This window comes from Pomacea canaliculata, linkage group LG7 (genome assembly GCF_003073045.1).
Source record: "Pomacea canaliculata isolate SZHN2017 linkage group LG7, ASM307304v1, whole genome shotgun sequence".
Classification (NCBI taxonomy): domain Eukaryota; kingdom Metazoa; phylum Mollusca; class Gastropoda; order Architaenioglossa; family Ampullariidae; genus Pomacea; species Pomacea canaliculata.
The window spans coordinates 3,805,865-3,828,466 of NC_037596.1; the positions used below are offsets into that span (position 1 = coordinate 3,805,865).

At 35.1% G+C, this 22,602-nt stretch overlaps 4 protein-coding genes across 5 annotated transcripts; all 4 read left to right on the forward strand.

Annotated features, from left to right (window-relative positions):
• The first annotated feature begins 947 nt into the window (after positions 1-947).
• Positions 948-3,933, forward strand: LOC112569146. The gene is made up of 5 exons (XM_025246856.1): positions 948-1,156; positions 1,727-2,080; positions 2,331-2,441; positions 2,946-3,104; positions 3,470-3,933. Exons 1-5 carry the CDS (start codon positions 1,072-1,074, stop codon positions 3,523-3,525), a joined length of 765 nt encoding a protein of 254 aa, XP_025102641.1. The 5' UTR covers positions 948-1,071; the 3' UTR covers positions 3,526-3,933.
• A 341-nt stretch (positions 3,934-4,274) lies between these two features.
• On the forward strand, positions 4,275-8,210 carry LOC112569147. The gene is made up of 4 exons (XM_025246857.1): positions 4,275-5,525; positions 6,247-6,597; positions 6,920-7,030; positions 7,325-8,210. Exons 1-4 carry the CDS (start codon positions 5,453-5,455, stop codon positions 7,435-7,437), a joined length of 648 nt encoding a protein of 215 aa, XP_025102642.1. The 5' UTR covers positions 4,275-5,452; the 3' UTR covers positions 7,438-8,210.
• A 934-nt stretch (positions 8,211-9,144) lies between these two features.
• Positions 9,145-14,070, forward strand: LOC112569468. The gene is made up of 6 exons (XM_025247258.1): positions 9,145-9,534; positions 10,798-11,202; positions 11,490-11,582; positions 11,952-12,044; positions 12,571-12,657; positions 12,876-14,070. Exons 1-6 carry the CDS (start codon positions 9,456-9,458, stop codon positions 12,977-12,979), a joined length of 861 nt encoding a protein of 286 aa, XP_025103043.1. The 5' UTR covers positions 9,145-9,455; the 3' UTR covers positions 12,980-14,070.
• Positions 14,071-15,341: 1,271 nt separating this feature from the next.
• On the forward strand, positions 15,342-21,496 carry LOC112568209. 2 transcript variants are annotated; one of them, XM_025245382.1, is made up of 5 exons: positions 15,342-15,505; positions 15,856-16,218; positions 16,455-16,577; positions 16,954-17,118; positions 21,291-21,496. In XM_025245382.1, exons 1-5 carry the CDS (start codon positions 15,430-15,432, stop codon positions 21,359-21,361), a joined length of 798 nt encoding a protein of 265 aa, XP_025101167.1. In that variant the 5' UTR covers positions 15,342-15,429; the 3' UTR covers positions 21,362-21,496. The 2 variants fall into 2 exon arrangements, with proteins under 2 accessions (XP_025101167.1, XP_025101166.1); XM_025245381.1 differs by lacking the exon at positions 21,291-21,496 and adding an exon at positions 17,328-18,071.
• Positions 21,497-22,602: the final 1,106 nt, after the last annotated feature.

The following is a 22,602-nucleotide window of genomic DNA, read 5'->3' on the forward strand; positions in this document are numbered from 1 at the left end:
TTTAACATTATAGTTATAATACATATACAAGAGAATTCACAATTTCAAGGTTGCGAATTTCCAAGAAGACCTACCATGGTGCTGCGTTTTCATAACGGAAATGGGGGAAAACACTCGTCTCTGTTGTGTCGTCCAGCTAACTTGTTTAATACTACTTTTAAGTAGAAGAAAATAATGGATATTTCGTTAAGAATATGGAGAGAAATATCTAACAGTCAACTGATTCATGGCTCAGTAATTTCTAAGTTCTATCTGTATTCACAGGTTGAACTGGTAGCAAACTACTACAATAGCTTACTGTTCTCTGCAAGAAGTATTTTTACCTAAAAATGTATTAGTGTAGTAACTAGAATAATTTTTAAGTTTGTTAGAAGTTTGTTAATGTACTGCTTAAATCACAAAACATATGTACTCAATGCCTGTTTACAAGTTTTGACAACAAGTCACACGTTCAGATTTAAAGAAAACTCGAAAATGTAAATTAAGAAGGAAGTTACACATTCCGCAGTACTTAAAAAACAGTGATTGACAGACAGTTATTTTTATTATAATGAAACAAATCATTGCTAAAATGAAGTCATTTACACCAAGATGCTACTTTAAGATGTTCAGTAGCTGACATAATTTGCGTTATCTCCGTGAAATATTCAACTTTTCACCTTATCCCGTCCCCAATACCTATAGTTCGCTTCATTATGAATGAAGATGAGTGATTACAAAATTAACTTAAGATAAAGTTTAGGTTCTTGCCATCGAGGCTAGCCTGAAGGTTTGTTTGTGACACTTTAGGAATTCGCTTATCTTATAGCAAACGATGACACAAGTGCTAAAATATGTTGTAACCAAATATTTTCAAAACGTGGATCATGGTGTGCGCGTAATGGTCCAGCGTCTTCCACGCCACGCCCAGTCGACAAACAGCAGGTCACGTGATGCAAGGAGGTGGCGCTACAGTCTCAGGTCGACCTCTTAGGAGACTGGTTATATCTGATGCAGAAACACTTAAAAACTGGGATTCAGCTGTGTTGCCCATCTACGGACTTTCGTGCAGCTTCACGAAGTTTTTGAAGCATGGACACAGCTAGAGAGTTGTTGTCCATGTTTGTAGTTGTTGTCTGGACCTTGACCAATGGTTCTCAAATCTCCACAACTAACTGTAAGTGAAGAATGTATTTATAGTATACATTGTGGTTTGTTTCTTTTTAGTGTGTGTGTGTGGATGGGTGTGTGGGTGAGTAGGAGTATGCATATGTACATGCGTGTAGATGTGAGAAAGAAGATATGGAGAGAGAGCGATAAAAACAAGATGAGCGGCAGAGTTAGAAGTAATATTTACACGTTCGTGTTGTATTAAATCAAAATATGAAAGTATCATTCTACTTGTAACTGTGTTTTGTATGAAAGTAACTTGTTTAGACTGAATATGTGTGTTTGTTGCGTGACTTTAAAACAAAACAACATGAAGTATTGACACTTGGCACATAATTGTCGTAGACGAAACAATCTAATTTCTAACTTCTGAAACTGGAAAGGTTTTGTTTTATTTTCTGTAAAATGATACGTATTTAAAAAGCTTTTTTGTCTAGTAGTGTTCTCAAAATGAAAATAAGAAACAAAGAGAAAATTTAAAAAAATGTGTGTATTATTCTTATTGTTTGTTTAGCATAACTTAAAACTTAAAACTCAAAAACGTCATTTATAATAATAATTTGTCTTCCTGCCTCAGGCGGTGAATTACATTTTGTGGGCCTATCAGACCTGGATGATGTGATTACAGTGGAAAGTGGCAAGGAATTAAGTGTGACCTTTCACCTAAACTGTCAAAAGAGTTCATACAAATCTGTTGTGCGAGTGACCAAACATGAAGAATTCTTTTCTCACAATATTTGCATAATTCTACTTGACAACCAAAGCTGCTACGTCACCAACTCTTCACATCCCTGTAGATGTGTGAACGAGACTTTTGCCCAGTTCCACAAAACAGCTTCACTTTCAGACGAAGGGAAATATCAATGGTCCACCGTCGGAAAACTCTCACAACAACGAATCATCACTTTTCGAATTATTCCAACTTTCGTAGGTAAACTCACCTAAGCTATGGTTAATGAAGACATTGCCTTACAATCAACTATAACGATCAATTAAAATATACAATATCTTCTTGTCGTGACACTGTAACTAAAATAATGAAAATGTTGTTCATAATTTTAAATTGCATTAAAAATGTTTCCTGTGACATTAAGTTTGTTGTATACTAAGACTGCGAGTTTCATGTTCTGAATAATGTGGCTCATCATTTGTGATTTGTTTTCTTTTTGTCACAACTACAGATGAAGCAGCGAACCGAGAAAAGTCTGTTCTGGTGGGTTTCTTGTCTCTACTGTCATTCGGTTTCCTTATTATCATCGTGGCCTTCGTACACTGGATTGTTCGACGAAAAAGTACTTCCGCTTTTCATTTTCCTTACTTTTCATGAGAAAATTAGCGTCTACGTGACCAAGTATGTCTTTGTGTTCACATCGATATCTACACATGTGTGTGTTTTCATTATTTTAATCCATGAAAACCAGTTTTAACACAGTGCTGAAACCAAGAAGGATTTCTTTGTTTGTAGGTCCAGATGACCCCAAGCAGCAGTGTTTGATATTATTATGACTGAAATAACGATTTAACAATAAACAAAATTTTCATTCTTTCCTTTTTTGCAGAAATATTTATTGAATCACGCAAAATAATAATTAAATAATTTTTACAATATACTATCCCGGCCAGCTGTCAAGCATTTATTTACAATATGTGTATTCATTGGAATGGATACAATACACTTAGACAAGAGGAAATACATGTTGTAACTTATTTGAGTGTCGCAAAGCTGGTTATTGTGAGCACGGAAAGGATTCGTGTGTGAGGAATTAACTCAGCGATAACTAAATGTATATTTGCAGGAGGTTATGAAGTTCAAGGAGCTGGGGTCTCGAACCCTCCACACTATGTCAACTTTACCAGCCGGGTGGAGTCGGTGTGTTTAGACAACTGCCAACATGGACTGGAGGAAAATGACTACGATGATGTTATTCCAGGATCGTTACAAAACATTTACAACGGTATAGTGCATGATGTTCTTTATTGTTAACAGCAAAGGGCTGTAGAGCGCGACTCATAAGTATGTCATAATTTTTCCAGATTAGCCTTGTTAGTAAAACATTTTATTCATCCCCGACCTGAAACTATCCTTTGTTTGCTTGAAGTTTCCTTTTTAACAGATAAATGCAAATGTATGATTAATCACCTTTTTGTATATTTCATCATTAGATAATGAAATATGGTACTCCTGAGTTTGTTCGAAATATTTGCGATATTTCATACTTCTTTTCAATTTTTTTCTCTATACTTTTCAGTCTTTTCTTTTTCTCACTCTCTTCATTTCATTTTCTCTTAAGTTTTTGACTTTTTCTTGAATCTTTTTCAGATCATCGACAGCTTACCCAGGTCCCGCTACCTTACAAACCCCTGAAAAAGAAATAACCACTTGTCCTTGGTAATATTAGGTGGAGAAAAATAAACTGTACAATTTTAATTTGTGTCCAACAAAAATCAAAAGCTATTAAATGTAATCTACATATATCTTTTGATGTGCTTGATAAAGATAAGTAGATAGTCACTCAGTCGTTTCGGGCTGGGCGCCTTGGGTTCAGCTTGGGATGCGATTCCTACCCCTTCCTCCTCAACTATCGTGCAAAATCACCTCAAGGTGGAAGCACTTTTCTGCTAAACGAGCCAACCAACCAGCCAACCAACCAGCAAACCAGCAACCATAGAAATAAGAATTCCAATTTTCAAGGCGTGTCCTCATTTATATGACAGAAAATTAGTTTGAGTACATAACATGTAAAATTATTTCCATGTAAAAACAAAATAAATTTCACAAAGTTATTAAACTTGTTTGTAATGTTTTTGTGTAAGTTGTGCACTAAACGTTGGTTTGCTGATTATGTACTTTCTAGAAAAGTTTCAGTTAATATAGTCGAGGCTTAGCAAAAGAACGAAGAATACAGTAGCGAAGTCGCCACGAATTTCATCTATGTCTAGCACCGGAATCGCATTGATGGTGATACTTTATTTTTTCCTTTCAAATACATTCGGTGACAAAAACTCTCGTCAAAATGTTGTACATAACTGTGTGTTCATATAGATAAGGACACGCAAAGACACACTACATTGATACAACAATTCTATGCTAAATATATTCACACATAATGAGTAAGTGAGAGGTTTCTGAACGCACAAATGATTTACGAGAAAATACTCCTAAGTAGTAGAACATGATAACTTTGAGTCAATATTTCCAACTTACTGAAACCAGGAAGAACTAATCATAAGCAGTAAGAAAAGGAAAACAATGGAGTCTCGAACCAGCCACTGATGCGCAAAGGTGAAGGGTCATCATGAAGTAAGAGTAAGATGTCGGAGTTCACGACACAGTTGTGTAGACGCTAGGTTTAGGCGTGATGTTACTAGTTTATTTAAATAAGAGTTAAAAATAAAAGAAAAGGAAGTTAAATGAGTGCTTTATGTGGTCAACATCTTTTCGGATTCCTGTAAGAGAAAAGACAAGACGCCATACTTTTTTATGAATATCAATCATAATTTGTTTTTATTTGACTGCTAGAAAAATCTATTAATAACCCTGACCTCAGAGTAACTTTTACTCGCTTAAAATATTTCTTATCAATAGGTGATCCTCTTGTATTTCTCCGGTGGGCACATACTCTCCACGATTTGAATCTGATAAAACTGAAATAGATGAACACTGCTTCATGCCTTTTTTTCTTTCAATTCTTCATTTTTCTTCTTTCTTCAAATTTCTCTTTTTATTCTTACTTCTTTGAAATAGTAATCTTCTTTGTCTTTATTTCAGGTGGTCGACAGGGGACTTAACCTTCGCGAACCTAGCTTTTTTTAAAAAAGGGGCATCAAAGGGAAATAACTGCTGGAAACTATTCCTTGTCAAAAGTTATCCCTAACTTCCCTGTAAAAACTAGATTTGCTTGCAGATATTAAGAGACAAAATACCAGGAAAATGGAGCAGCGTCACCACGAGGTCAAAGTTCCATCAAGTCGAATACAGCAGCATTGTGAGATACAAGAGGAGGTTACAGTATAAAGACAGATTGAAGAAAGGAGCAGACTGACACGATAAATAAATATCCTTTACTTTATAATAACATCTATTTGTAAATTCAATGGTAAATTTGTTAAGGTCATTTCATTACTTCCAGTGGAATGCAGACGATGGCTAATATTTCCCGTTGACAATAAACCACACATTGTCCACATCTCAGTAAAACAGAAACTTGTCACTTGATTTCAAGTGGTGCAGGGACACGGCTGAAACTAAAAGTTGTTATGAGCTGTGTGTAATGATCTTAGCCTTGAGACACATATCTTTAACATGAACACGGGACAGTCATTTATTTTGTTGTCAGTTTGTGCTGTTGGGACTTTGACTTCTGACATGACACAATGTAGGTGCATTTTTTTTATTGAGCACTTTTGTGTTACAATGTAACAGTGTGTGTGTGGTTGGATGGGTGGTTGTGCACGAGAAGAGAGAAAACGAGAGGAGTAGGTAAACAAAAATTGTTTTCAAATTGTTATAAATAAATAAATAAATAAATAAATATATTGTATTGCGCCTCTTTCCAGTATCAACCAGACTCAAGGCACTTAAAATATAAACACACAGATATAGAATAACACTGGTCTCAAACCTAAGAATTCATTAGGTTTTGATGGTGAACGCCATCAGCATAGATGCAGTCACTACACTCAGTAATACTATCTTGATGTAGACCAAGATTATAAGTTGCTGTAGTTCAGAATTACAACTTTAACAGCCATTGTATCCCAACGAAAAGCAGAATAGGTCAAGAGATGCTCGGGCCAAAGAAGCTGAAATAACGCGGAGACTTATATTGGAAAATAGATAAATGCATATATTTTAACCTATTATCCGTTCGCAAATTTCATACTTGAAAGCGGCTTGAGAATTTTTTTTCAGGCATAACATTCTCTCTTTTGTGGTAGTTTACACCACTTTAAATATAAAAGAAATAGAAGATACCACCCCCCCCCCCTACCAAAAAAAAAAAATACAGACTTTTAAAATTTAAGAAATGCATAATAAAAAAAGTGAAAAATAGTATTACTTACGATGAAACTAAAATGTTATTTTTTCTGCTCTAGGCAGCAAGATACAGTTTCTAGGCTTGCCAGACCAGGATACAATCACAGTGGAAAACGGCAAAAAGCTGAGTGTGACATTTTATGTGATTACCCATAAATGTCGAGAGCAGTCCAGCCGAAAAGTCATCCAGCTGACGAAGTCTGAAAAAAACTTCACTCTACATGTCTGCAGAGTTATTCTAGAGAACCAAACGTGTGGTGTCTCAGGCTCTTCGTTTCACTGCAGATGTCTGAACGGGACGGTTGCCCAGCTCCACAAGATGGCGACATTTTCAGACGAAGGGACGTATGGATGGTTCTTTGCCGACAAAAATAAACTGGAACGAAACATCACATTTCATATCATACCTGGTCTGTATATTCCTCCTCCTCCTCCTCCTCCTCCTCCTCCTCCTCCTCCTCATCATCATCATCATCATCATGTATAAAAACATGGTGTATACTACTGACATAACATATTATATATTTAATTAAATACTACACTAAAAACTATTGTTACTCTACTAGTGTAATTAAAATAAAAGTTATTATTATTTTAAAATTAAAGATATTATGCCCTTTAGTGACAGTAGCTCACTCAAAGTCGCTAAGTAAAATTTTGTTGAAGGATTCTTGTCAATAATTTCAGATGGCTAACATTTTGTTTATTTTGTTGTCACATCCATGGATGAAGCATCCAACACAGTGAACTTTGCACTGCCTGTGTCCGTTGCTGTACTGTTCGCTGTCTTCTTTGTCGTCGCTGCGGCTGCTGTGCACTGGACCGTTCGAGGAAAAAGACAGAGTAACACAAAACTTTATATATTTATTTATTTTTATATATTTATATATTTTTTAAAATTTTACCAATAGGTACAAGTATTTATATTATAAACTGTCAAATTTCTAACGCCTAGCAAACTCCACTAAAAAGTCGAACCTACAACCACTCATCTCTCTCCATAGATATATATCTGTGTATGCTCTTCCATTTTTCTGTGATTTTTGCAGCTATAAGAACAACTTTAAGTAGTAAAAATTTTGATAAGGAAAATATGTTGACTGTGTGAAACAAGGAAGAAAATCGAATTGTTTCTAGGTGGCGAAAGAGGAAACTTCGATGAAGTCATGAACAAACAGCCGCCAAGTAAGGATCAACTAATGTTCAGACATTGTGAGCAGGACATCAGTTTTTACGACGAGGTACAATAAGTTGAGATTTGCCGGCAAAGTCATCTTCAAATCTCAAGAGACCAGCTACAAAAACTGTTCAGACATTATTTTCCACTTGTATATATTTATAAAAACTCTAACAGGTTTTTATGTACAGTTTAGAAGTTAATGTGAAATAAGTACTTAATGTAGGTTAAGAGAAACAACCTGGTCCACAGAAAATACTTAGTTTCGTAATGACTGGAGTTCAGTAAAAATTTTATTTTTCCAAACATGGGTGAATACATTTTCCACTTCATGTCTGCATCGTTGACGTCTTTCTCTGAACATTTACAACCTAAAGACCAAGTAGTCTTACTGAATGATGTTCTCGAGATGGCATGGTGTGGCGCAGAGAGAGAGAAACATCCCTATTAGGGGCAGCTAACTATATAACTAATATTTGTTCATCAATGGAAGATTAAGGCCAATGTAAATATGTTTGGCTTGATATAATCACTAGTATAACAAGTTGTTAGGATTATATTAAAACTTATTAGACGGGTATATCAGGTCAGAGATACCCTTCAATTTACAGCCACATACACTCCAGTGGAACGCACTGACACCCAGGATAAATTGTCTCCCTTGCTGTATTCCTAAAGATGACATTTTCCAAATTATTGGATTTGCAAAAGTGATGTGAACAAGAACAAATATGGCTTTAAATATTTTTAAAAAGAGCAAGAAAGGATGAGAGCATGTATGTGCATATGTATAGGATTAGCCTTATTACTCTTTCTTTTGTTCCGATTGCATTGTCACTTAGTCAATAAACAAAATCTTATTCTTTGTAAAATTTTATGTTGCTTTTTTGTTTTAATTTGCTTTGTGGTGATTGTTTATTCATTTCTATAGTTTTTTAAAATTTCATTTAACATCTGTAGATCTGTTTTTTGACTGAAGGTAACTAACTACAATTAAATAGCTAATTAGTTCTACAGAGAGCTTGTGAAAAGAAGCAACAGTATGAAAAAAAAAATTCTTCATTCTTATTATTCAGTTATTACTTTTGAAATCACACCATCTAGTTTGTCAGTCATCTGACAACATGTTTTCATTAACATATTCCAAGCAGCATACATATATTTGCATTTAAATGTCGATGATTAAAAAAAATCAAGAACAGAAGTATGTATAAACAAATGTTCATATGTATGAACGAAAAATTTATCATTAAGCTATGTATCTAGAAACCTAAATATTTATGAGCTTGTCTATACACACCTACATGTGTTTTTAGATGTTCTGAGACACAAGGCTGTACAACTAACCATGCAAGAGAACTCAGTAAATAAATAGATGATATTTATTTAGACCATTGAAAAATCACCAATAATAATAATAATAATAATAGCAACAACAGCAACAACAACAATAATAATAGCAACAACAGTAACAACTACAACTACAACTACAACTACAACTACAACTACAACTACAACTACAACAACATCATCATTTACATGCTGCCTTTCTCCAGCAACAGCAGGAGTCGTGAACTTTAAAGTAATAAGTTCACTTGTACAGCCGGCTTCACTGTCTAAAAACTACATCTCATGTGCAAGAATGCTTTAGGTTGAGCACATTCAAGATTACCTTAGTTTTTTATAATCTGGTATATCATATGACTAACGAAAAGTTCAGTTTTGTTTCCTCCTTTACTCCTTTTCCGGTTTGAACCCGCACACAAAATGAGTAGAAAACACTAGAGTTGTGAGTGCAGACCTCGATGTGCACGACCAGGAAATATTTTCGACTGAATATCAGAAAATTGTATTGTATTCTGGTACATCGCACCTGGTCGGTCGACAACTTCCATCATAAAGTCGAGTCTGCATCGGACACTAAGTCGCGAGTGGCTAGGAAATGCAAGCAATGTTTGTTTGTTTTGTTCAGTAATACAAGTGAAATGGCTGGCCTGATGAGCTTGCTTGAAAGCCTGTGAACAACCTGTCTACCAGTGTACATGGAATGTACATCCTGAAATGTTGTCAACCAGTTGAGTTCTGTGACTCATGGCTATGGCTGTTCCTCGCTCAGTGTTTTCCGTTTTGTTTATCGTCTTCTTCAGTGTTGACGTGGCTGAGCTAACGTGTAAGTCTCATTTGATAAAAGCTGAATTTATAAGGATTTTAAAAATAAAGTAGATAATACAAAAATTCTGCTGTAACATAACGAACAATAAAAATTTACTATGTACATGAAGATGCACGTGTGTAATAGTCTCTTTGCCATAACATTAATGCACCTTGGTTAGAAATTGCGAGTGGTAGACACAATAGACTGAGACTTCCGAAACCGTTGTTACTCTATTTTCTGAATTATTGTTGTTGTCAATTTGTGTGAAAATATATGAAATTTAGTCATATTCTGATAAACCTAAAACTGAAATAAACTCGTTCCGAACTTCTATTTAAATATGTAAGAACAAAGAAGGTAGTTAAATGTCCTTTTTTCTATCTTAACGACCAACAAGAAGTTTAAGGTGGTTATGGTGTATGAAACTTTTGAGGTTTTGGCACTGGTCATTTCGGTTTTCCATTTTCTGATCTGAGGGCCTGAGTCTCGTGGCTTCAGTTTCTAAAGAACGGAGGTTGGACATCTACGCCCCAAAAGGATGTCACTGATGATGAGGGTTTAACATGGATTCGAGGTTTTATGTAGTCCTGCTCAGTGTGTGCTAGGACACTGCTGTCACGTGCACTTGCTAAGTACCTGGATACTCAGTTTTGTTGCCCTAAAATTTTAAGTATTCAGACTAATCTTGTTTCACTTCCCCTTGACTGTAGAAGACCTGAAGTGTTGCTGTCCGTACCGCCGTTGTTTTACTTGTTTACTTTGTGTACAACATAGTGAGCTTGACTGTGGTGAGTCTGTGCTGTGAAGCCCCATCGTCCTCCTCCTCTTCTTCTTCCTCCTCCTCCTCATCATCATTATTCCGATGTTTTCGTGTTTTGCTAGAGTCATTAAGCTAGTGCTTACCACCGAAGTGTGCAGCAAATCCTCGCACCATGGAAAGTAAAAGACTTCAAGAATCTAGTGTTTTGAGCACAGGGTACGTAGGGTGAAACCCAGCCGTCCTTTCCTACCGTCTTCAGAGTTCCTGTGATAGACAACATAACCCGAGAACCTTCATTTCTACAGTTCACCACATAGACTAGGCTTCGAAGCTTCCCTTTTCTAAAACTTCATATTTGTTTTCTTGCAGGACGAACCAGTGATCTACTTTCCATACCTTTCTTCTAAATAATATTTGATTTATTTTCAAGATCAGATGAACACTTTTGGAAACAAAATGTAAACATGCCTTTTAAAATGCATTTTGGTAGTTCTTCTTTTGTATATTTATAATTGCAGGCACAGAGCTAGAGATCATTGACCCCAAAAGCGGCAATATGACACATAAAGTAAGCGAGGTGAAGGGTGGAAGCCTCAATTTTCGACTTAGTGCGAGGAACTGTTCAGCTACTTCTAACACCCAAACGATAGTTACAGTTTCTACTTCTGAAGAAGGATTTCGGCTAGATGTATGCAAATTTAGTCTAACGATGGAGAATTGCACCATGACACAGTCATCACCTGTGTGCTCGTGCTCAAATCTTGACAAAGGCCTTGCCCATTACACACCGGCCTCCTGGTCAGGGGACAAAAACGTCACGATAAGGTGGACTGACAGAAATACGAAGGCAGAAAGACAACAAACAATATTGTTTACTTCTTTAGGTCACACTGCATCTCATTATAAAATCATTGGAACGCTGGGTATGTAGCACACTTATATTTTAGGTATAAAAATACAAGTACTTTCCTCATTGTATTATAAAATCAAATTTAAATCTTAAAAAATCTATTGCAGCAGTAAAGGCAAAGATAAAAAAAACTGTACATTGCACAAAAAAAAAATAAATAAATAAAAGCTTTACACATTTGCTATTAAAATACTGCTTACTGAAATTGAAAAAACAAACGTTGAATTACATTGCATTTTTTCATTTATTTAACTGAAAATTGTGTTTCATATGTTGCTACATCCACTAACGGGATTACAGAACTGACTGTGATAGTCACCGCGACATTGTCCTGCATTTTAAGTTTTGTTGTCACCTTCGTCTTCATAGTGAGAAAAAGATGTAAAAAGAGAGGTAAGATGAAGGTTTCGTTGAAGTATTTTTTTGTCAAAATTACGATCTGTAAAACTAATACATTATTTGTTAAGTAAGGCTACATATTTTTAAGTCACATAAGTCTGAATTTCAGAAGAGTTTTCAGGTTGGTTGTGTTGATTAGGTGTTGTGGATACTAACTGTTTGCAGGAACATATCTCCTGTTTTGCGTTGGAGTAAAAAGTTCTCTAAATGCATTAGTGTCTTTGTAATATCATCTGATGATGTCAGTGACCAAACGTTGGTCCGGTTGGTACCTCAGATATTTATAGTTTTATTATCGTTATATCTTGTACAGTCAAAGTATCTCAGATAATTATAGTTTTATTATAATTATATCTTATACAGTCACAGAAAGCAACAGGGTGATCAGTCAGGAGGCTAGTAATTTGAACACCACGTCGATCTACGATGTCGCGAAGATAAGAACTTGTACAAGAGGTAAACAAAGCAGCCCTACCTGTTATGTAGCATTTCTTTTACTCAAACAGATAATGGTAATCAGATGGTATCAAACAATAAACACACTACAAACAATAAATAATAGAATCTTCATTAATTTATAAAAAGTTAACCTAACATACTAAAAGTAGAGTAATTTATCTTCTGTAAATATTTAAAGGAATGGCATTGGATTATATCCTTCCAACATTATTGTGTTATATAATAGTACATCAAAGACATTAAAACAAACTTTGAAAGCAAAGTCAAAAAGTCAAAGTCAATAAATATTAAATTAATGTCTTTATGTTTCTTTTACTTATGCATTAAGATTTTTTAAAATTAAATGTTTATCTGCAGCACCTGTGATTGAAAAGAACAGCTGGACATTGCTGATAACCACATAACTGATTAAGTAAACATTATACTCAAAATGAATTGGTCCTGATTGTTGTCACCATTATCACATTTGTCTGCAAGGTGAGACAAAGATGCAATGTATAGAAAACATAATTATGTTTCACAGATCGCAACATGGTCGCACGGCAGGAGGCTCGCTACTTGGACAGAAGCTCAGTCTATGACTTAGCAAATGCAAGAGCCTTTGGAAGAGGTAAATTGAAAACAAAAGTTTTAGTAATTGAAAAGATTTCAAATATCAAATGTCTCTACAAATCACACATCTCTGTTTATCATGATAATGTACTTTAAATACCAATTGTAAAATTTTCTTATGTTTATTTGATTTTACCACATTAGAAACATTTATTTGTCTTGTTTCTTTACAAATCCGCTGTTAAATTTTGCCAATTATTATGTTTATTTAATCAGGTGAATCATCACATTACTCGGAAATATTAGAGCTTCCTGATACCTACCTGCATCCGAGTCCTGTATTACCCGGCTACCTGGGAAGACAAGTGTTATCCCTGTGACCCTGTCCACTGCTCGCCTGTATCTTTTGTCTGTGTCCTTAAAAACAATTTCTTAAGCAAGGTTTCTTTAACTGAGAAAGATAAATAATCAATTGTAGAAATACATTGTGAACTTTAGGTTCCACAGGGATGTTCTTGTGTTTGGCCGAGCACGAGGGCATGTAAATTTTATTATGATTTTAATATATTTCAGGTTTTGACAGGAGTTTGTTTAAATTTCCCCCAAATAATTTTCAAAAGTACCGAAAATGTTTTTGTAACAATTTTTTAAAATGGCTCCTTAAATTGTAAGAGATATATACATATATGACTTATAGAATGCAAAGGGTATGATTCTAGATTACTTATTACATACTTAATTAAACCTAAAATGAAAACTTACCAATTCAGTTTAACTGGTTTTGAAGTATGCCTTCTTGTACAAAGGTAAAGTCGGTATATGTTTATTCTACTCTTCGATTACTGAGTGGTTGAATAAACAAAATTAAATATATTATTTATTTTAAAGACAGTATTGTAATTTAATTCAACATCCCTCTTGGATTCAAAAAACAAGGAAAACGTATTTAACAGTTTCATTAAGGAACATAATTCCTTTGTTATTCCTGTTGCATTTATGTGCCAATATGGTTGCCACTCTTTATTATTAATGTCATTGTTGTTTTGCTGTTGTTGTATAGCACTAGTGTTCATTTTTGTACAATCATTAAAGCTTTAAATGAGGAAGCTGAGTTGGTGGACTGCTTTTTTAATATCCGATGCTCAGGACAGAGAAATTTACTTTAGCAATGTAATGCTCTTCCTTTTCTACACATTATTATTTATCGTAAAATCAGAGACTCGGAAAAAACATTTTTGAGTCCACATATAAACAGTGACAATACGGCAAAGGTAATACTACAAAATACAGATTTAATGATTGAAGTGAAGGTCCATTGAATCGTGTTTTGCTCGACGATATAATGTTAGTTCTTTGTGGAATAAAAATGTATGATATAACTGACATTTAAGGATTGCAACACATGTGCTAACATGTGAATAAAACGAGGTTGTTGCCTCATGATTTTTAAATAGTTCGACCTTCTGAAGCTCGTATAAAAGAACTGCACCTGAAGTCCTCATGACACGTAACTTTCTGTCTTTGAAATTTCCCAGTCTGTACCATTCAATCATTACAAATATAATCATGATGGCAGCTCCTCAGAAAACTTGAATATTTTTGCAAAAAATAAACGAGCACAAGCGTCGACAAGGAGGAAACTGAAAAAACAAGTGTTTATGTATGTTTTTGTTGAGGAAATTAAGCTCCACTGTAAATCAGATATTTTTTAAAATAATAAGCACTACTTAACTGTTAAAAAGAATGCAGTCTATATTATTTACGAAACGCATACAAATGTACACAGCTTTCTGTCGATAATATCATCAACACAAAGTTCCAAGAAAATCATAGTGGAAGATATTAAATAATTTACAATAATTATTACAATATATTAGAATATTATCTGATTATCTCATACACTGCAATTCATTTAATATTAACACATGTTGAACATATTACAGACAACGTACCATATCTAAGCATCGTAAATGTATTACGAATTATTTTTGCTTTCTTAATCCATATTTTATTACAAATATATGAAGTAATGGGCAACAGAATGTGAAGACAGGCTACTCAGAGCTGTCTGTCTCGCTCACACAAGCACACACATGCACGCATACACGCACACGCGCGCACACACACACACAGGCTCGCGAGCGCATCTTCTTTAGATAATTTCTGCAGAGATATATTTTCGGTTACTAAACCTCAATGCAAGATGTCAAATTATTGTTTGCATCAAGAGGGAGACAACAACACCCCTCGTTAGCATCATTTTGACAATATTGACATCAGTTATACACTTGAGAAACCTGATATCACGTGGTCCTCACTGACATGTCCGGGACACTTTCTATCCACTTATAATCAACTGTATACACAGTGTCTGACACAACTACTTCCCTGAGACAACTTTCCCGATGCGTGTAGCAGCCTAAGATTTATTGAGATAAAGAGCAGAATCGCTTCTTTTTTAATTTCTCCCTGTCAAATCATATGGGATGTTTTCCTCTCTTCATCCAAGGCAAAGTTTTTATTCCTTTTTCTCGGTGTTTTCAGTTGTGTAAATATATAGGCTAATAAAGTCTCTTATATTTTGACTTTCACTGCTTTTATTTTTAGGTTGTATACATTATCTGAGTGTGGTATGTTGCGGATGGTGTGTGTGGATACAAAGAGCGGATGGAGAAGTAATATCATCAGTCAAAAGATATCAGGAAACAGAAACTAAGTTTTTGTAAAGAAGACGGATTCACACCTCTCAAGGAAAGGATTATACTTTCGGTGACTGAAAGTTTGTTTCTACTCCATGTTATTCTAGTCAGAATGAGTTTTTCAAAATCCAATGGATACACCTTATCATTATTATTTGTGCTTGTTAGTTTTCATCCTGTGCAGAGACTTCAACTGTGAGCAGACTTGTGAGTGTAGCTACAAAGGTTTTTATTTAAAAAAAAAATTCTAGTTTGTGTATCCTAAGCTAAATCTGAATCAACAATGCCTTTGGTGTATCTCTCAGTAACTAAATTTATAATCTCACTGATTCAGTGAGTATTGAGCACGAGGGCGATTTAACGGCCGAAATTTTATTTTATTTATACTAAAATGTTTGACAGCGTGTATGTGTGCATGCGAGAATAGATAAGTAAACGATAGAAAAAGAAGAAAGGCGCATAAAAGACAGAACCACTGCAATGTTTATCTTCCCTTCACATGTAAAGGTCAACTTAAACCATTTTGTAAATATATCTGTTTGTTTACAAACTCACAGGTACTGAACTGGAGCTGCAGGACAGACAACCGAACGAAAATCACATCAAAGTTCAGACAAACTCTGTATTAAGCTTAACAGTTTATTTAAACACTTTTAACTGTCAAGAAAGATGGAACTGGTCCCTTGTCAGGCTGTCAACCTATGAGAACGGCATCCACGTTGATGTCTGCAAAGTTCTTCTCCACAGCGTGACGTGTCACGTGACAAGCGTGTCCTCCCCGTGCACGTGTTTACGCCCTCTGGCGATCAAGTTCTCCAAGCAGATTACACAAGAGGACAATAAAGTCTTCATTTGGAAATGGAGTGATTCCCAGTCACTTCAAGAAGAAAAACAAAGAGAGATAACCCTGTTTGTTGAGCGTATGTTATCTCCCTTTATCCTTTTGTTACTGTAAGAAAGAAATGTGTTATTCAGGGAGGTAGTATCTAGCAGAAGACGGCATAAGAATTTTGATATGTTAGTTGATCAAAGAGTTAGGCAGTAAAAATATTAAAAGCATGTGGGATTATCAAACTTGACGATTAAATCCCAGTTTAATGAATAACTAATGATTGATGCCTTGATTGGTGATTGCATATTGTTTCCATTTTTTGAGAATCGGAAGAGAAGACTGTCTCACTGACACTCCTGCTGACAACTACTATCTCTTGTGTTGGCTTTGTCATCATCGTCATCATCACTGCTATCTGTGTCGTCAGACACAAGCGACACACTAGAGGTGCTATGCTTTCTTTTGACTCTCAAACCCAATCGTCCATTTATCAGCATGATGCTCGATTCTTGTTAACAGTATTTTCAATGTACTTGAGACGTAGAACTTTTTCTTACTCTTGTGCACGTGAGTAAATGAAAGGAAGTAATAAATGTCATATTCAATTCACATTTTAGTCTCATAACTATCTCGGTGTAAGACTAACATACAACTAGATGATAGCATTAAATCAGTAAAGGTAACCATTTAGTGAAAGACATGAATTTATTATCAGTATCATCATTGGAATCATTATTAAGTAGTATCATTAGGTCTGTAGCAGAATTTTTACTCTAAAAGAAAATAAACTCAAAGTTAGATTCTTTCTTACCAATTACAACAGTCAGGACAAGCGTCCCCCCGACACGTGTACAAGGGGAAGAAATCCACATGTACACAGCGTTGTACCCTCAGGGACTAAGACATCCCGAGGAAACACAAACCAGGGTTCGAAGCTCTAAAGAGATGACAGAATCAGTTGGACCACGGACTACAGCTGTTGCCAGAGGTATACAAACAAATTTAACTCCTGTGTCTTCGTTCTTATTAGTTACCTCTGAGGAACTTTTGCTCCAATGACTTCACAGTAACCACAATTTCTTTTGTAATTGTTTTTATTTTACCTGATACTTATAACAGTGATTTACAATATATTTTAAATCTCCTCTGCCTCTTTAAATAACTTGATTGTCTGTCGATATTTTTTTAATTGTCCAGAAAATCAACCAGACTACCTTGAGCTGACGGATCATCCTGACGATTATCTTGAACCTGTACCGATCTTATAGAGAAGAGGAGGATAATTTTCCTAGTGAATACACCTGTTGTTTACAGTTTTACCCGCCACTTTTGTGCCAGATGTTTTAAATGTACGATGAATTAAGAATGAATTAAAATGCATGGACCTCTCTTCCTAAGATTGCTGTCTTAGATGAGTCATTTCAAATTCTTGGGGGCATTGGATAAAGGCAAGAAAATATCCAAAATGTTAATAATCATTATTTTAATCATATTGTGCTCTACTGATTTTCATCTGAATGAGCAAATGAAAAAATGTACGTACGTATGGACTGAAATGTGATTTCCTTAATGACAGACGAAAGAAACCTATAATTATAAAGGAGGTTGCATTTGCTTAGTATTATTGTACATTGTGGAACGGACTAATGGTTAAGTTGCTTCTTTGTGTATTGTCAATATTGTGATTGGTACTCTTTTCCTCTTATTGTTAGTACTTGATGTCAGTAATCGAATGTCACTTTATTGCTAATAATGGTATTAATGTTTCGTTTATTCAATGTTACTCCTCGGGGAGCATAGGGCCGCAATGGTGTTAATGTAATACTCATTGCTACATTACCATCACGACTTATTTATATAGACTTATTTGCATCTTACTTTTGGAACAAATAAATTCAAGCATCGATGGTATTAATAAACCTTACTAATATTAGAAAGTAATATTTTCTTACTGTCATTTTTTGCTATTAAGTTTGTATGTTGACTGTAGACATGTTATATTAACTCCAGCAGCAAATCTCAGATACATTAAATAGCAGTTGTAAACAGTCATTAAAGGACAACAAAAGCACACAAAAACTTTATAACATTTGTATGAAAGAGGCCTTTCTTTTTTGTTACATTTTGGTGGCATGTTTCCTAATCGTTTTAGTTGATCATGTTAATCGCTATATCAGTCTCTTACCAAATAAATGAATATTAATTAATTGTCTCAAAAAAAGTTATAAATTGAAATTTTCCTGTCACAACACAGACTTTAACACCAGCTTACCTTACATACAGAGTTAGCTAGTTAGTTATCAATTTTGCGGAACATGTTGTATGTACTTACAGGAGAGAATCATGTACCGGTGTTCAGATTCGAAACTTATTTCGATGAGGAAATGAAAGCTTTGTTACGGAAACTATAATATCACACGCATATAAGCACGTACACACACACAGAGTAGATGGGATAAAAGGGAAAGGCAAAAAGTTGTAAAACAAAATAATTCAGGAAACTTTTGTCTTGGGTCAGCCAACCACGTCTACTTTACCGAAACTTCTGATGGTCCCCACGTGACTTTCTATCTACAATTACTTCTAATTACAAACAGTACTAATTACAAACAATTACAAACAGTAAGCTGGAGGTGTGATGTTACTGTTCTTTTAAGTTTGGTAGGAGGGAGCTCGTAGGTTTGTTCGCCTGTGCCTGCTGACCGGATGACCTCATTTTCATCTGTTAGTCGATTAATGGCAGTCATTGTTAGTGTTTTATTTATTAAATTTTCCAAAACATATTTATTAATAGGCTAGCCAGCCTGGATTGAATGTATGTTGCTTTAGATACCAGACACACACATTAAACAAATATTCTCACACGCTGGAAAAGATAAGCACATACGTACACAGGCAAGCAGTTGCTGTGTTAAACAATGGACACGTAAGAGGATAACAATGACAAAAATATCTCATAATTTGGATTTAAGGGACTACACAACTATACCGGAAATAAAACCGTTTCGTGTTGCTTTTCGTGACATTAACATCTGGTGTCTGGAGCTGAGCGCCATCTGCCCCACGTCTGTGACAGTGATAGAGTGAAGAGAAAATTCTAAACTTATTCATGGGGCTCCATGTCATACTGTGTGTTGTGCTTCTCATGTTCGTCAACAAGTCCGAGCAGACATGTAAGTTTAGTAAATATTATTATTTCCAGTGCTTTATTGATGTCGAAATTTAAACATGTAAAATAAATTTTTAATGGCGGTGGGAACGATGTACACTTATTATGAAGCACATAGACAAACCCTTTCTCTCAGAGGTTTGTCACACTTGTGTAACGATGATTGGTTTGTGTGTCATCTTTGTTTGTCGGTCCTTTTGGTCTGTCGTTGATTTGCTACACGACGACAGAGCCAAACATGTATTACTGACTTGTGTATTTAAATGACAATAAATAATTATGATACGCAAGTAATATAATTCATAATTTAAAATTCTAAAGATGTTCGTTTCTTTACAAACCGCAGGTACTGAGCTGGAGGTACTGGGAATGACTCCTATCCAAAAGGAAATAACAGTGAATGAAAATTCATTATTCAATTTAACAGTACGCTTATACAAGTTCACCTGCCACGAAAAGGGGAACTGGTCACTTGTGAAGTTGTCCACCTATGAAAATGGCAAACACTTCGACTTGTGCAAAGCTATTGTAAGCAGCTGGACGTGTAGAGTGACAGGCTCGTCACACTGTGTTTGTTTACACGAGGGCTTTGTCCAGTACACCAAGTGGGTCACACAACAAGACAGTCAAATTTTCATTTGGAGGTGGAGTGATTCCTACTCACTCTCCAACGAAAAAATTAGAGAAATAACTTTTCTTGTTGAGCGTATGTTCTTGTTTTGTTTTGTTACTAGAGAAATGACATCAAACGTAGTAACTGATTGGGGTAGCGATAAATAGTGGAGTATTTATGTGTATCTTTATGTGTAAATCATTGATAAATGTGATTTACAACGTTCTTCAAGCAGATTGCACAAGAGGACAATAAAATCTTGATCTCCAGTCACAGAGAGAGTCAAAACAGAGAGAGAGATAACCCTGTTTGTCAAGCGTATGTTAACGCCCTTTATTCTGTTGTTACTTTATTCAGGGAGATAGCTATCCAGCAGGAGGTGGCAAAAGAAGATTGATATCTTAGACAGATAATCAGAGAGTTAGGCAATATAAATGTTAAAAGCATGTGTGATTACTAATCTTAACGTTTAAATCTCAGTTTAGTGAATAACGATTGATTGATGCCTTAATTGGTGCTTGGATACTTTTTTCCTTTTTTTGAGAAGCGGAAGAGAAGACTTTCTCACTGACATTCCTGCTTACGACTACCATCTTATGTGTTGGCTTCGTCATCGTCGTCATTATCGTCATTATCACCATCTGCGTCGTTAGACACAAACGACACACTAGAGGTGATATGTTTTAATTTTACTATCAGACCCAATCGTCCATTTAGGAGCATGATCGTCATTTCTTGTTCACTTTATTTTCAATGTACTTCACAGGGAAATATTTTTCTTTTAATTGTGCACATATGTAAAAAAAAAAAAGAAGCAATAAATGTCAGATGACAGCAATAAAGCAGGAAATGTAATCGCTTAGTGAATAATGAAAAGCGTTGATTTATTATCCGTATAATCATTGAAATCATAATTGAGTACTATCGTCAGATCATTACAAGAATCCCTAAGAGAAATTAACCTCAAAATTAAAATCTTTCTTACCAGTCACAACAGTCAGGACAAGCGTCCCCCCGACACGTGTACAAGGGGAAGAAATCCACATGTACACAGCGTTGTACCCTCAGGGACTAAGACATCCCGATGAAACACAAACCAGGGTTCGAAGCTCTAAAGAGATGGCAGAATCAGTTGGTCCACGGTGTACAGCTGTTGCCAGAGGTAAACAAACAAATTTAACTCCTGTGTCTTTATTCTTATTAGTTACCTCTGAGCAACCTTTGCTCCAATCCCTTCAAACAGAAGTAACCACAATTTCTTTTGTAATTGTTTTTATTTTAACTGATATTTATAACAGTGATTTACAATTTGTATTTTAAATCTACTCTGCCTTTTTAAATAACTTGATTGTCTGTCGACATTTTTTTAATTGTCCAGAAAATCAACCAGATCAACTTGAGCTGACGGATCATCATGACGATTATCTTGAGCCTGTACCGATCTTATAGAGAAGAGGAGGTTACTTTTACCTTGTGAATACACCTTGTTCTTTACAGTTTCAGCCGCCCTTTTGTGCCTGATGTTTTAGATGTACGATGAATTATGAACGAATTAAAATGCACGTACCTCTCTTTCTATGATTGCTGTCTTAGAAGAGTCATCATTTCAAATTCTTGGTGGCACTGGCTAAAGGCAAGAAAATGTCCACAGATGAGAGATTTATAAAGTTATTTGCATCTTACTTTTGGAACAAATATATTCAAGCACCAATGGTATTAATAAATCTTTCTAGTATTGGAAAGTGATCTTTTCTTACTACCAATTGTTTGCTATTGCGTTTGTCTGTTGACTGTAGACATGTTAGATGAAATTAAGTAACAAGCAACAGATACATAAATTAACAGTTCTAAGCAGTCATTAAAAACAACAAAAGTTAATAAAAATTGTAAAAGATATGTATGAAAGAGTCCTTACATCTTACTTTTCTGTGACATTTTGTTGACACGTTTTCTTATCTTTTTGGTTGATCATGTTAATTTCTTAATCAATCTTTTGCACAATAAATTATTCATAAATTAAAATTTTCCTATGTTACAATACAGACCTTAACACCAGCTTACCCTACATACAGAGTTAGCTAGTTAGTTATCAGTTCTGCGGAACATGCAGTGCAGATGTGCTTACAGGAGAGAATCACGTACAGGTGTTCAGATTCGAAACCTTATTTCGATGAAGAAGTAAAAGCTGTGTTACGGAAACTATTATATTATCACTCGCACACACACACACACATATACTCACTCACACACACACACATAGTAGATGGAACTCGAACACATTTTTCTTCTGCAGCTGTAGCCTGACCATCTCGCACTACACTGGGTATACCGCTTCTCGTAACCTGATTAGCTCGTATGGGGAGAAGCTCGTAACCTGAGGTGCGACTGTACTGTTGTTGCCGTTATTGCTATTGCCATTATTATTGCTATTATTGTTATTATTATTTTCATTAGTTATTATTTTTTATTATTATTAATGTCCGGTTTTCCAACATCTAAACTATAATAGAGGGTAATAAATGCATGAGGAGCTTAAACGTAAATGTAAATACGTGCGAGTAAGTAAATAGTAAATTGCAGTTGTAACTAAATAAGGAAGAAAAAATACATAAATAAATTTGTAACTCACAATATAATTATATATCACTTTTTTAGAAGGCTGTTACCATACAAATATTTCATTCGACTTT